The sequence below is a fragment of the Schistocerca piceifrons genome, chromosome X (genome assembly GCF_021461385.2).
Source record: "Schistocerca piceifrons isolate TAMUIC-IGC-003096 chromosome X, iqSchPice1.1, whole genome shotgun sequence".
NCBI lineage: Eukaryota > Metazoa > Arthropoda > Insecta > Orthoptera > Acrididae > Schistocerca > Schistocerca piceifrons.
In genome coordinates, this window is record NC_060149.1 from 199214195 (window position 1) to 199230397 (window position 16203).

Below are 16203 nucleotides of genomic sequence, written 5' to 3' on the forward strand. Positions count from 1 at the left end.
TGTGTTTTATTGAAAGTAAAAATAAATGAACATTTTTCAAGTTTTTGTAAAAATATTCCTACAACATTGATATCTCTATTTATTTTCATAAATATTTTGCATGGATTAAAATGTTCTCACTTTGTACATTAAATAATACAATTTCCAAGCAATAAACAGAGATCAAATGTATGACCCCAACACTGTTATCAGTTCTTGTAATTACTAATTTAATTGAAAAAATGTATAAGAAACACATTTAAAATATTAACACACAATTATTTGCATCTGGGCACTCCAAAATCTAAACTTTTATTTATATATATATATATATATATGTATATATATATATATATGTATATACATATGCACACAATTATACATACAAATATTACAGTCTGAGTAAAATAGTTTTATCACTCTGAAAAATGACTGGCAGGTAATAAATAAATACTATCTACAAATGCCCAGTTCCATAAATTAAAACACAGTTTCTACACTGTTCCCAATGTACAATGTGGATAAACACATTTAGCTTGGACTTGCAGTTACCCGAAATACAAAACACCGTACATTATCTAGGCTTCAAATTTGGCGAGGCATGTTCCACAAATCTTATATTTACAGAATTTTCATAGGAACCAATAATTATATCAATTACATTTATGCACACATGGAATTGCTGCAGTGTACAACAACATTCATACAATTATATCAGATTATTAAGTGTGAACCAGAAAAAAATATATTTCATTGTACAGCCAATTTCTCTAAGCACTTGAGTGAGCTTGCAAAATGATATCTGATGCAAGTGATCTCAGTCTTTTGCCAACAGAAAGGGGACTCGCTTACACTGAAGTAATTGAAAGAAGGCTGATGACTAATGATCAATTAAAAGTCTTAAACTTCTAGAAGTGGGATGGCTGTGCATTATACAGTACTAATTTCTAAATCACACTCGCCTATTTAAGCAGTGCATTTGTGTCCTGTTATCTGCTTTATATGCTGCCACAAACAAAATTAAATGTTGCAGGGACAAATAATTTTAGAATCAACAGAGGTTTGGTTAGGAGGATGCACCATTTTCATTCTAGCTATACAGCCTGTTAATCAAGTTAGTTATGTGAAGTGGTCTCTACTACCACAATAAGTGTGTTAAAGCACTTACAAATATGATGGCATTACCAACAATGAATTTCAACTAAAAACTGAAAAAGTTTGCAAAGTGAGAACACTCAGGAATTTATTATTTATGATAAATATTTCTGCACTACAGCACATATTAAACAAACTATTTGGAGAAACACAACACTTTTACTACATAATGAAAGGCCAATGCCCTCCACTACTTACTACCCAGGAAGGGAAAAGTGTTCTACATATATAAACAGGCTCATCTCCCATCATACTGACAAACTGAACTACCGCAGAATTATGAGCAGCAAATAATTAGTCAAAATACTACACAATAACCTGTCTTAAATATTTGTGATCACAAAGTTTATAATAGAGACATAATCATTTCACTATGAAACAACACAATAGTGCATTAAAAATGGTGCAACCTTCTCCTTACCACAGAAAATTAAGTGTGCCTCTCACTGAAAAATCATTAACTACATACAACAAATAATGTAAAAATGACCACATATTATATTACCTCATGGATTACTTCTTGTGCAGTATGTAACACTGGGTACTTAAACACATGTAGTAGCAGTTCTCTACATGATATACAAACAAATGTACAAGGTAAAAACAGTGTCATCAGTCTCCAAACATTTACCTCAGATTTTACATCGGTGGTCTGGTAATCCTGAATATCAATCACTTAACTGGCTACTACTGATTTCAATATGTGTAATCAGAAAATACATTTTCTTGAAAGCAAAGAAAGAATTTAATACATAAACTTAAGTAACAATATTACACAGCAAAAATCACAACACTTTTGCATCACATTATTATATAATAAATATTAGCTCCTGTTCAGAACCAGAGAACATAATTTCAGGAGCAGTAAGTGTTACATATAAATCATTCTGGCTCCTCTGCCAATGCCTCATATACTTTTGTACTTAAAAGATTCCAGACATTTTGCAGCATTTTCTTTTATTTAAGAAATAAAATAAGAAAGTATTCCAAGAATAATTACAAAGAGAAGAGAACATAAGAAGCTAAATTTACTGGGGAAGGGGGAGGGGGGGAAGGAGATCTATAAAATCGGCAACCACAGTAAATAAACAGACTAAAAAAATGTGAACGGCATAAATTGTGATTGGCATTTGGATTACTCCACTTTCTTAAAGAGTGAATGTGGTGTACTAATAGTATCTACATTCCTGCAAAAGACTGCTGAATACTGAGAAGAAGATGCTGTCAAGCCTGTTACACTGATGAAGTTTTACATTTACGTGAACTGAATGTTGCAGTGCTACAAATACAACTAACAGAGGAATATCTAAAAATGAGTTAGGACATCAAATTTGTTCCCCATGAGTGACACAGTATATCATAAGCACACAAAGGCAAAACCAACAGGTTCTAAGCCAAACAATGCTATTAATTTAAAACTGGATAAATTCATCTCTTGTACACTTTCCCTCATTTAAAATTATGTCACTATAGATGTTTTTAACAATTAGTGTGACTATACACTCTGGACATGAAACGGTGAAAGCAAAAATTCACCAGCTGTCTCTGGATTTAAGTAAGTTAGTGAAGATAAAATAAAATACATTTTTGACATATGAGTACAGGTACTAGTCATCCCTATGAAACTATGGCAAAACACTGTATGTTTAGTTTTAATGCAATAAAGGAGACAAATATTTAATGAGTATGGACAAAGGTTTGGGTCTAAATGTTTGACTGCCATAGTTAAATAACACAATGCAAGCCATCTTGATACCTTCAAAGTGCAACATGTTTTAAGGATGAACTTGAAACCTTTCTCCATAATATATTTAAACAATGCTGCAATAACTGTCAAAAAAATTTCAGTTACTAAGGAAACACCCAGTGGAGACAGAAGTAATATTTTTGAAACTTTTCCCTTGCCCATAATGAATATAATGTAACAGAACATGTCTGATGGTTTTGATATACAAAAGGAATGTTCAAATTTCATGTTCCATTGACATCTAGGCCTTTAGAAGTAGAGAAATAGCTCATATTGGGCAAGTGGAAAGAAATTCACCACAGTCCCATTTAAAAAACTACCTTGACATTTGTTTGAAGTGATTTAACGTAAAAAATACAAAACCTCAATGAGGATGAACAGAAAGGGATTTAAACCTCACTTCTCCTGAGTACATGTCCAGAGTCTTCACCAAAGGAACTGTAATAATTTGTTTTCGATTTGAGAGAATCATCTTCAAAAATAATCATTAAATATCTTAAAGATAAGCAACTATCATCGCAGCAATGATCCAAAGAATTCGCCATCAGTTGCATAGCCACTTAGTTAGGAGAAAGGAACCACTATTATAAGTTCATTTGAATGTTTTCACTACTTTAACTATGTGTGACATGATCAAGAATGTGGAACACGTACTTTAATTTTTTATATAACTTTTATTTGTCTAGATCACAAGTTTATAAAATGATATTACTGGTCCTGGTTGTGATAGTAATCATATTAGATACAAGGTTGAGATTTGGGCAGTGTACATCTCTGATGTATTGAGTAAGATCAAATTTTAATGAAAATTTTTTGCCAGTCTCCACAAACCAAAGTCTAGCTCTCTGTTTTGTCTGACACACTTAATCCATACGAGTTATGTTTACCATAGGGCTTCCTCTCACAATCTTGTGAGACAAACATCTTTTCTCTTTAACATGTGAAGTATTTCTATCACAGTGTTTGTGTGCTTGTGGTTCAGGATTACATGCAGCATTTGCTGTGTGACCTCACTGATTTTTGCATAACCCTACACTTAACACTAGTGGATGATTAATTATTCTATCAAATCATAACATCACACCGTAAAATGTAACCATGGTTGCTTACATTTTACAGTGCGCTGGTTTAAGTTGACAAAGCAATTTAATATCTACCAGCATTAAATCAAGCAGTATAAAAGATCAACGAGGTCGCGCAGAATAAACAAGGGCACAGCTAAAGCTATGCTTTGGATGTTCTTATTGATCTTTGCATAATGCTTGATTTAACACTGGTAGATATTTAATTACTCTGTCAAAGCACACCATCACACTGTAAATTGTAAACAGTGTGGTGGTATGAACTGATAAAGCAATTAAACATCCACTGGTGTTAAACTTAGGGTTATACAAAATTCGATGTTGTCACACAGTATAAACCAGGGCACAGTAGAGGTAGCATGTAACCCTTAACCTGAAGCATATGAGCAATATGACAGAAACACTTCACAAGAGAACAGATGTGTGTGACAGAAGATTGTGAGAGTAAGCCCTGTGGTGAACATAACTCATCTGGATCTGGGTTAAGTCAACCAGAAGAAACTTAAAACACCATCTTACTCGACACATCAGAGAAGTGCACTGCCCAAATTTCAACACTGTATGTAAGATCCGATGATGACTGCTAGCACAATCAAAACCACTAATACTTTATAAATTGTGATCTAGACAAATAAAAGATATATTTATTTTCTCTACTCTACGTTACAAAAAAGAACAATATTCAGTACTTTACAATATTAATTAGATTGCAGTTGAGATAAATAATCTATGCCTTTGAAAGCATAGAAAAACGTATACATGTTCAATTTATTTAATAAAAGATGGGTTCTTCTTAGCTTGGGCTATAATGTTCTGTCCTTTGAATAGCCACTTTTGCATGATAGAAGAGGCTGACTATGCTGTACAGTGATTTAACTAATATGGACAAATAACTGATATATGCATAGAGTTAGTTTTTTTTACCTTAAGGACAATCTGTTTAATTCTCTTGTGTATCATTTGACACCATATTATTCTTTTTGTGATAGAGCTACAAAATGATTTTTTATAACTGATATGAATGTATGAGTATTCACCTTAAAGAAAATATCTGAGTGGCTTTATTTGAAAACAACATATAGGCCACAAATTACAGTATGCTGAAGGGGAGGGGTAGAGTACTGCACTGCAGCACCACCCTCATGTTGTATGTCCAAAATGTGACTATTGGATGGCACATGTATGTACTCCTCATTATAATTGTCTTAAACTCAGAGCAAAAACCAAGGAATGTGATGACACACAGCTCCCAGCTCTATATTCCATCTGATGTTCCTGTAACCTGTAGGCAAACTTCCTCTACATACAGAAACTATTCTCTATCGCATGCAATATGGACATTTTGTATGAATCTCATAAAACCTCAGCACTAATATTCTGCCTAAGAACAAAGAAGACAAAAACTGATCCAGAAGTGTCATCTACATCTACCTACACAGTCATTTGTATCTGTACTAGCACTGCAACAAAACAGTTATGGTAACAGTGTCTTACTGGAAGTTCAGGAATCACTCCACATGAAACTATTGATAATGACTAGATTACATTCTGGAAACAAATATAAAACATGTTTCTCACCCACTGCAAGAACACCGGTAATACTTAAGTTTTAAAACCAACTTATTATTAACTGCCATTCACATAAGAAACAACAATGCTACAAAATGCCAAACAGTGAGCAGATTCGCAAACATGGGTTCCAGCATTAATGTGTGCAGTTTAATGTTCACCCATGTGATTACCCCTCTCTCTCTCTCTCTCTCTCTCTCTCTCTCTCTCTCTCTCTCTCTCTCTCAAACACACAAACTTCCCTGTTGAATCAAACAAATCTAAGTAAACAGTGTAATACCATACTTTCTACACAAATATGGCCAGCATAGATGACATCATTATTTGAAACGTTAGCCATATGTTTCCAGAAATTTAATATTGTTCAGTAATGTACAAATTGCCAATAAAATAAAAACAACAAAACCTGCAGGTTTTCATTGCTGGAGCATAATATTTATGCAAAAGATTGGTTTTACACTTTAGAGCTGTTAAACGAAGCTTGACTGACTGCCTGTCACAGACTTCCTCGCAGATCATAGGTGGTCAATTTTCACTAATAAAATAAATACTGATTTATGTTTTAGAATAGTGAAGAATTTGTGCTTAAATGACATTTTTATAGAAGAACGTACATTATAATGAATTTATTCTAAAATAATGACTCAACTTAGCAAAAAGTTGACCAATTTGAGCTGAGAATGGAAGTCAGTGGTGCATTTGCAAAGGTCAGCAAAGGCTGTGTCATGCTTTGCAAAGGTCAGGATGTCAATATACTTCTTACAGCCTCATCTAAAGCAGCATCACCATTTCCACTGCTGTCTTCTTCGATACCACCACCATTAGTAATAACAATGGTAGAGTTCCTATTTATGAAAGGATCTGTTTCACCACTATACTCAATGGACACTGGAGAATTAACACAAGAATTCACAACTGATGCTGTAGTCCTTTTTTGACACTTAAGAAGCTTTGTACTTCTCTCTTCCGAAAATAATTTATCTTCAGCAACTTTCCTAGAATATTTGTGATCTATTTCTTCAGAGTTTACATCTACCGGCAGGTTGAGTACACTCACATCACTCACGGCACCAACACTCGCAGATGGTAATTCGTAGCCGTCTTCTGAGCGTTGCAGATTCAGTATGCTATCGATAGCACTTTGTACTTGAGCATTTAAAGCATCATTTTCTTCCTCCTCCTCCTCCTCCTCTTCCTCCTCCTCCTCCTCATCATCATCTTCGTCATCGTCGTCATCATCATCGTCTTCATCATCATCATCATCATCGTCGTCATCATCATCCTCGTCATCATTTTCCTGTTCACTTTCACAAAAACTCCTATTTCCACGTACCACATTAGACAGTCCTTTAATACGTTCACTGACAAAATGAGTATCATGTTTGTGGCGTTTTCTTTTGTGCACAAAAGTTGTGGTACTGTCAGTGGTATCACAGATATCTCGCCTGTCTTTCTTTTGCACTTCAACATCACTACTTAAATTGTTCACAACACACTGGCTCAAATACTTCAATGGCTCACTCTCCCCAGCCACTCTTTCTCTAGAGCACCTACTTTTGAGACCCCCCGACACCACTCCTAACTTTTTCTCCCAGTTTGGATCTTCTGGAATTTCAGTATCTGAAGTAACAGATTTAGGAATATTGTGGTTATAGAGATCACAGAGTTCACCATTTGATGCACTATCACAGGACTTTTGCACTGTGTCCATATTTTCAGAGTTAGGTTCACATTTTAACGCATCTGTAGAAATGTTCTGAACACTATCGTGAGTCCTGTTGTACTCAGGAGTCCTACAATTCAACGGATCTAAATTTTTTAATCCGTGTGACATGTCATCATCAGCTTCCATTTTAATGTGGCGGCAGCAACTGTCGACATTCTCATTTTCTTCAGATTTTACAACAACAGAGGTCTCCTGAAGTGTACACGAAGATTGAGAGGTGGGACAAAATACTCCTAGCTCCTTTTGTATTTCTTCCCATTCATCATAATTCTGATCTACCTTCGGAACAAGTGCTGATGTAGACTGCTCCACTGGCATCGCTTCATCACTGTCTATATCGAAGTCCAACTTTTCCTTCTTTATGACAGTGAATTTGTCTTCTTCCAACTCTCTCTTTATTGATTCATTTTTCATGACATCCTGGATGACTACTCGCACATCTCTAATGTCAGCTAAATCGGAATTCAGATACCTGCAGTTCTGGCAATCAACTGCAGGCTCAGTTTTCAAAGCTGTTACATCTGCTGTCACTGGTTCTTCTGAAAAGAAGTAAAATTTATTATCTACCCAGAATTTTTTTGAACAAACATAATATTTTCATTGGTACTATCATGTACACAAAATGTGAATACAAGACAAAAATTTGTATTAGCGGCTGCCTATGGGATTTGTGGAAGAAACACACGCTTCAGTTACAGTCAGTGTAAAATATTACATATTTTATTAATATTGGAACTGCGATTTAACATGGATAGTGAAAAGGATTTTTTGGACCAATTTCTGTTGTAACTGGGCTTCTGGAAGAAACACTGAAACAAACATTTGGTTTATTCTGTTCAAAATTACTTTAGGATTGACAGCTACAAAGGGAGAAGTGAGGGGAGGCTCATGCAAGAGGAACAGCAACACTCACGAGACCAATATCCACACAGCAACCGTGTAGTGTTGCCAAACTCGCACCCCCACCATTACAATATTGCATTATGCACTATGCTTCAAGCTTTAGGTAGTTTGATGCCTTACGGGATAGTTTGTTGTGTGCTAAGATTGTTTTGTTTGTTTTCATTTCTTACAGTTACGGGGCCATTAGCGTTGTATGCTGTGATCACTGAATGATGTCAGAGGCAAGTCTGTAAAATGTTGTTAAGAGAAAATCTCAACACTGCTTTCCTGGACAGGGGATTGCTGCACAAGGTCAGCCGAGAGAGATGTTTTGTGCATTATGTTCCTGCACTGGCAGCAATTATTCTTAATGATGTTCCTAGCTAATCTGTTGCTGACATGTAGTGATGTCAAAGTAAATGATAATCTTAAAATGGTGGAGCTTACAGAACTAATCTCTCTCCACAAGCAATGGTTCACAAGATATGAAACTGACAAGCTGACAAACACACACGGACACACAGTCATTAGGCTGCCACTTCATCACTGCCATTTTGACCCAGCAGAATTGATATGGACCTAAATTGAAGGTCATGTTGCAATAATAATCATTTAAGAAATACTCTGTCTACAATCCAAGCACTCACCAACAAAGCTATTAGAAAAGTCACCACTGAAGAATAGAAGAAAGCAGTCCATCATACATAGCAAATCCATGTAAAAAATATGTCAGAATGAAGCTATTTTAGAAAAGTCCATAAAATAAATTATCATATCATTTAACAAAAACAGTGACGGCGGTCTTTTCAAGCACTGAGTTTTTTTCACTGTCATTGCAGAAAAAGATGCACAGTTGGATTAAGAAGAATATTTGTTGGATGGTTGGGGGCCAAAGGTGTTATGCTTGATGAAGCACCAGCACTGCCGCCAACCCATCCCGATCGCCACACCATACCATACCATGATCATGGCAATGGGCCAAACACCAGGGGAAGAAGACAAAGAAAACAGGAAACAAAATTATAAAAAAGACCAGACAAAATGTGGAAAAGAGGAGAAGAACGTGGCTTGTGTGGAAGCTAGGCCAAAAGCCTCCCAAACAAATGCCAATGTTAACCGAGGGACTCCAATTAACACAGGACAGACATAGCCGTAAGACGGTCATCCACTAACATCCGGAACAAGAAAGATGGGAGGGCATTATTAGTGCGAAGGGCCAAAAGGCAAAGACAGTCCAGCAAAATATGGATCTTCATGACAGGGGGCCTGCAACTACAAGGGGAGCGGAGGGCAGGCCTCATTACGGAGTAAAAAATCAGGGGTCAACCTGGTATGACTGATACAAAGAAGACAGAGGATGGTATATTCCCACTGGGAGAGGGGGCAGGGGGGGGGGGGGGGAGAATGGCATGTGGTGGGAGTCCCCACGATCAAATAAAGATTATCAGACAGTGGGGTGGGCCACAACTGAGGTCACAGATTGAAGAGACCAAGGGGAGTCTGGAAAAAACACTGGGTAACTGCCTGAAAACCACTCATCGAGCCCATGCATACCAAAACCTGGGTGAAGGAGGACTGTTTAATAAAGTAGACGGCCTAATAGATTGTCATCAGTTTTGCAGTAAACATCCCACACATGGAAGGCAAGAGATAGTGTTCTGTGCCAACAGAAGACATGAAGGCATATCCCACATGATCAGCAGATTGAGAGCTGTCACTGTAAAAAAACAAATAGCACCCCAAATCTCCTGTAAGAGCGGGTGGAACAAACAACAGAACCACTGCGGCAATGGAGACTTTTGGACACTGGAACAGATCCATGAGAATTCTGGACCAAGGAAATAACCAAGGAGGGGGAGTGGGGGTGTTTCAGAGAGAACATGGGAAACAGGACAAAGAAGGAAGGTGGCAATTGCAGCAGAGAGAAGCAAGGCAGAGCCCAACCAGTAAAGCCACCCAAGGTCGGGCAGTGGGTGGGTGACATTTGAAAGCCGCAAAAAGAGGTGCGTACAGGGAAAGAATGGATAGCGATGGTATTGGAAACAAGGAGCTGGGCCTACCAAACTGAAAGAGGGCAGGGAGGGATCCCAACATTAGTCAGAAAACTATCGACAGGGGAAGCGCGGAAAGTTCTGGTGACCAAACGGATACCACGATGGTGGACCAGGACCAAGTGAGCAGTGTGGAAGGGGCAGCTGAGTCAAACTTGACGACCATAGTCCAGACAGAGAGAACTAAGGCCCGATAAAGGCGGAGAAGAGTCAAATGATCTGTGCCCCATGAGGTGTGGGCAAGGAAGTGACGGACATTTAGTTTACAAGAAAACAGCTAATCTTCAGGAGGCATTTACGTTGTACCAAATAAGCTTCTCGTTAAAAAGAAGACCCAAGAAACAGAACTGAGGGGCCATGGTCAGGTGCTAGGTATCGAAGTAGGGCTCTGGACAAGGACAGACCATTGTACAGCAACAGAAATGCATTATCCACAATTCAAGGGGTGAAAACTGAAAACCACATGAGTGTGTCAACGGAGAAATGCATCTGATAGCAACCTGGAGCTATCACTCCACAGGGGATACCAACTGGGAACCAGCCCAGTTACAGAATTAATGCCATTCTAATGGTCTGCAGAGGGCTGACAATGTTGCCAACTCTATCTAGGGACAACCTTGTGGGGCAGGAACTGGTGAATAAAAGTTGGAAGAGGGATGCAAAGACCCCACTCGTGCAGTGTAAAAAGATGTGATGGAGCCATGCCATGTTGTAGGCCTTAAGAAGATAAACAAAACCCCGACAAGATGGCAGCGCTGAGGAAAGGCTTGCCACACTGCAGTTTCCCATCAAAGCAAATGATTGATCAGAGATTGTTCCTTCTTGAAAGCCACACTGATAAGTAGATAAATGGTCCCAAGATTCGAACAGAGCAGATGGGTCACCATCCATACAAATACACTACTGGCCATTAAAATTGCTACAAAGATGATGTGCTACAGACGCAAAATATAACCAACAGGAAGAAGATGCTGTGATATGCAAATGATAAGCTTTTCAGAGCATTCAAACAAGGTTGGTGCCGGTGGCGACACCTACAACGTGCTGACATGAGCAAAGTTTCCAACCGATTTCTCATACACAAACAGCAGTTGACTGCCGTTGCCTGGTGAAACGTTGTTGTGATGCCTTGTGTAAGGAGGAGAAATGTGTACCATCACGTTTCCGACTTTGATAAAGGTCGTATTGTAGCCTATCGCGATTGCGGTTTATCATATCGCGACATTGCTACTTGCATTGGTCGAGATCCAAGACTGTTAGCAGAATATGGAATCAGTGGGTTCAGGAGGGTAATACGGAACGCCGTGCTGGATCCCAACGGCCTCATATCACTAGCAGTCGAGATGACAGGCATCTCATCCGCATGATCCGCATTGCTGTAACGGATCGTGCAGCCACGTCTCGATCCCTGAGTCAACAGATGGGGACGTTTGCAAGACAACAATCATCTGCACGAACAGTTCAACGACGTTTGCAGCAGCATGGACTATCAGCTCGGAGCCCATGGCTGCGGTTATCCTTGACACTGCATCACAGACAGGAGCGCCTGCGATAGTGTACTCGACGACGAACCTGGGTGCACGAATGGCAAAACATCATTTTCTCAGATGAATCCAGGTTCTGTTTACAGCATCATGATGGTCGCATCCGTGTTTAGCGACATCACGGTGAACGGTGAACGCACATTGGAAGCATGTATTCATCATCACCATACTGGCGTATCACCCGGCGTGATGGTTTGGGGTGCCAATGGTTACACATCTTGGTCACCTCTTGTTCACATTGACGGCACTTTGAACAGTGGACGTTACATTTCAGATGCGTTAAGACCCGTGGCTCTACCCTTCATTCGATCCCTGCAAAATCCTACATTTCAGCAGGATAATGCACGACCGCATGTCCTGTACGGGCCTTTCTGGACACAGAAAATGTTCGACTGTTGCCCTGGCCAGCACATTCTCCAGATCTCTCACCAATTGAAAACGTCTGGTCAATGGTGGCCGAGCAACTGGCTCGTCACAATATGCCAGTCACTACTCTTGATGAACTGTGGTATCGTGCTGAAGCTGCATGGGCAGCTGTACCTGTACACGCCATCCAAGCTCTGTTTGACTCAATGCCCAGGCGTCACCCAAATTGCGCGAAAATGTAATCACATGTCAGTTCTAGTATAATATATTTGTCGAATGAATACCTGTTTATCATCTGCATTTCTTCTTGGTGTAGCAATTTTAATGGCCAGTAGTGTAACTTAAAGGGGATGTTGGTCAGACTGATTGGCCAGTAATTATCTACGGATGACAGATTTTTACTGAGCTTAAGAACAGGAACCATAATACTGTCCCTTCACTGAGATGGAAAAACGCCTTGCAGCCAAGCACGGTTGAACACCCGGAGGAGATACTGTCGTTGTGGAAGACTGAGGCATTGAAGCAACTGGTTATGAAGGGAATTGGGGGCCAGGGGCTGAACTGTGAGAAGAGGAGAAGGCTAGAAGAAGGGTTCTGCACGACCAGGGATAAAACATAAGTGCGAAGCTTCAGCCTGCTGTTCCTGGAGGAGGAAGGGAGCTGGATAGGAGGCTGATACCGATGCCGTCACAAAATGGGCCGCAAGGTACTGGGCAAGAACTGATGGACCCTATAAAGGTCATCCAGAAAGACAAACCCTTGGATGGAAGACTGCCACTGGAACTATGGAGGGTACATAGTGTAGTCCACAACTGTTACAAAGGGACAGAAGAACCCGAGGAGGAAACAAAGCATTGACAATACACCAACTTGCTCTGTTTGATTAAGTAATGGGCACTGACACAAAGACATTTAAAGGTAAGAAGATTGGTGGAGGACGGATGCCACTTAAGGCATTGCAAGGCCCAATGGTGATCACAGATGGTGATGGCTAAGGCAGTGCTCCACCACAGGATCAGCCGGCAGCAAAAGGAGCCCACTAAGAGGAGGCAAATAATTGTATCTGACATGCCATGGATGACTTCATCAATACATTGTGGCAAAGAGGAGGGAAACATAATCTGGGTGATACAGAGAGGCCAATCAGCATGATGGAAAGCCCAGTGAGGTAACCTGGACATAGAGGGCAGGAAGGGGATGAGAGAATCAACAGGAAGTGGTCACTATAGCAGAGGTCATCATACGGCAATCACTGTAATGAAGAAAGAACAGGAAAGGAAATGCGTGAAAGGTCTATGGCAGAGAAAGTGCCTTATGCAACACTGAAATGGGTAGGGAACCATCATTAAAAAGGTACAGGTCATGGTCTGCAAGAAACTGGTCTATGAGGAGACCCCAACTAGACTAGAAAGCACTGCCCCACAAGGGGTAAAGGGCATTAAAATCTCTTGGGGGGGGGGGGGGGGGGGGGGAGGAGGAGGAGTGCTCCACCACAGGATCAGCCGGAAGTGAAAGGAGCCCACTGAGAGGGGGGTAGGAAGTTAGGGCAGTGGGTGTAGGTGGTCTGTCAGGAAGGAGACAGAGATTGTAAACAATGACCAGAGTTCAAGAAAACCTGGACAACAATTGCTTCCAATATTATATGAAGGAGGAAGCCATGTACCAACAACGTCTGTATAGGCCAACATGCAGACACCACCCGAAGACCTCAAATGGCCAACATGCTTCTGACAGAAAGCGCGGAACCCACGAACGGTTGGAGAGTGAGCATCAGCAAAACAAGATTCCTGGAGGACGACACAAGCAATGGAGTAAAAGGAAATAAAGAATTGCAACTCTGCAAAGTGATGGTAGTAAAGGAGACAGAGATTGTAAACAATGACCAGAGTTCAAGAGAACCTGGACAACAATTGCTTCCAATATTATATGAAGGAGGAAGCCATGTACCAACAACGTCTGTATAGGCCAACATGCAGACACCACCCGAAGACCTCAAATGGCCAACATGCTTCTGACAGAAAGCGCGGAACCCACGAACGGTTGGAGAGTGAGCATCAGCAAAACAAGATTCCTGGAGGACGACACAAGCAATGGAGTAAAAGGAAATAAAGAATTGCAACTCTGCAAAGTGATGGTAGTATCCACTACAATTCCATTGAAGAAGTGCAGAATGGAGATCCAAATGGAAGGCGAATGGGCCGAAACTGGTCACGTCCCCAGGTCACCATCCACCACTAACAAGGAATATGTACATGGCCGGGGGCACCACAGGGCCTTGTCCAAGGACTTTTGTTTTTGTTTTTCTTCTTCTCTTCCTCCTCCTCCTCCTCTTTCGTAGGTCAAGGAGGGCAGGGCCTGGAGAGAGAACAGGCTTCAGCAAGATCTGGAATTGAGAGAAAGAGTGGGTGACCTTGGGTCACAAGGACTGTGGGTCCCACAGCCGGCTTATGGCAGCAGGCCTCCAGTCTGAGAGATGTTGGGGGTGGGGGCTCCTTAGAGGGGCACCCATCATCGGCAGATGCTGAAAAAGGGGAACTTCTCCAACGAGGTAAGGGGAGTGGTACCCGGAGGGGATGGTGTGGGAGCCGCAGAGGAGTGAGACAGGAGAGGGACAGGACTAGGGTACTGAGGAGGCTGAAAAGATGTGACAGAGACAAAAGTTAGATACCACAGACACACTATGAAGATGGCCATATATCTGATGATCCTCAGTGTAGGATAAACGATCAAGGGGATTTTATTCCTGTATCTCTTCTCCTTCTTATAAACCAGACAATCTGGCAAGCGTAATGAGTGATGGTCGTGACAATTAATACACCTGAGTGGCAGAAGACAAGGGTTTCCCTCATGGAGCGGGTGTCCACATTCATTGCATAGTGTGTGCAAAACAATCAAAAACATTTTATGGGTGACGGGACATACAGCTTCACATCACACAAGTTAACACACAAGGAAAAAGGGGGGGGGGGGGGGATTTTCTAGATTTTTTCCCCCCAGATTTCCCGGTTAAAAATACAGTTTTTTTCCCGGGTGCAAATAAACTATACCCTTGATGAAAGGGCATTTTTTTTTCTGTGTTAAGAGACAAGATTCTTATCAGTCCTTTACATGGTAAAGGTTTTCTACACCAGTGTAGAACTTTCTGGAACTTTAGGAAATTAAACCCAGCAAAAAACAACACATTTCGGAAACATCTTTAATGCGCAGCAACATGTACACTACATATTTTAGTATTATGAAGGTATAAATGCAAATTCTGCCAAGTACAGTATGGTAGTTTCTGAATCACTGAAATTGAGATTCTGATGCGCTTTTCTCAGATAATCATAGCTCATGTCACGGTATCACCAGCCAATGACAGCAAATATTCAGAACATTGGACATGTGATGTACTCTGCCAATAGCAACTTCACTTTAGTAGCGTGAACACACAACTAGGAAAAATTAATGGTTTAAATTTATATACATATATACAGTATAGCTAAAAGAAAAGCTAAGCTTTTGCATTAAATATTGGTCATCAAAATTTGTTTGCTGTTTTTTCTGAGAATGCGATCAGGCAGGATCCTAACAGCACATCTTACATTGCATCATCAGCTGAATATCTCTGACAAACACGATTACAAATTTCACTACTGTGCACCAAACATTTTGTGGGTTACCTGGTTGAATAAATGTTCCAGCAAGCATTTTTCCATAGAAAAGTCAATTACATGTGAAAGTGTACAGCCGACTTCCTTCCCCATCCTTCCCTAATCCGATGGGACCAATAACCTCACTGTTTGGTTTCCTCCCTTTAATCAACCAACCAACCGTGTGAAATTTCTCAAGAACTGAACTCGAACCTTTTTTTTTTTTTTTTTTTTAAGGATAATTTTTGCATTATTACTGCATAATTTGTAATCTATGAAAGAACTAAAATAAACATGAAAAACTGACCTTAAAGCTTGGTATTTTATAGCATGTGTTGCCGTTTAAGATGTATCAAATAGCAATACACCAGAAAAATTTTAAAGAATGGCATAAATGGTTCGTGTTCTGCGTCCAAAATTGTTTCTAAGTGGCTGGTCCTCAAGGTGTTTAAGTTTTAAGTTTTGAATGA

The 16203-nt window shown here is 40.0% G+C and overlaps 1 protein-coding gene across 1 annotated transcript in view; it reads right to left on the minus strand.

Moving 5' to 3' along the window:
• Positions 1-40: 40 nt before the first annotated feature.
• Positions 41-16203, minus strand: part of LOC124722247 (serine-rich adhesin for platelets-like) — a 218441-nt gene continuing 202278 nt past the window's right edge. The window contains exon 16 of the mRNA XM_047247437.1: positions 41-7797. Coding sequence (XP_047103393.1) covers positions 6272-7797 — 1526 coding nt within the window. The 3' untranslated portion in view covers positions 41-6271. The remainder of the gene's footprint in view (positions 7798-16203) is intronic.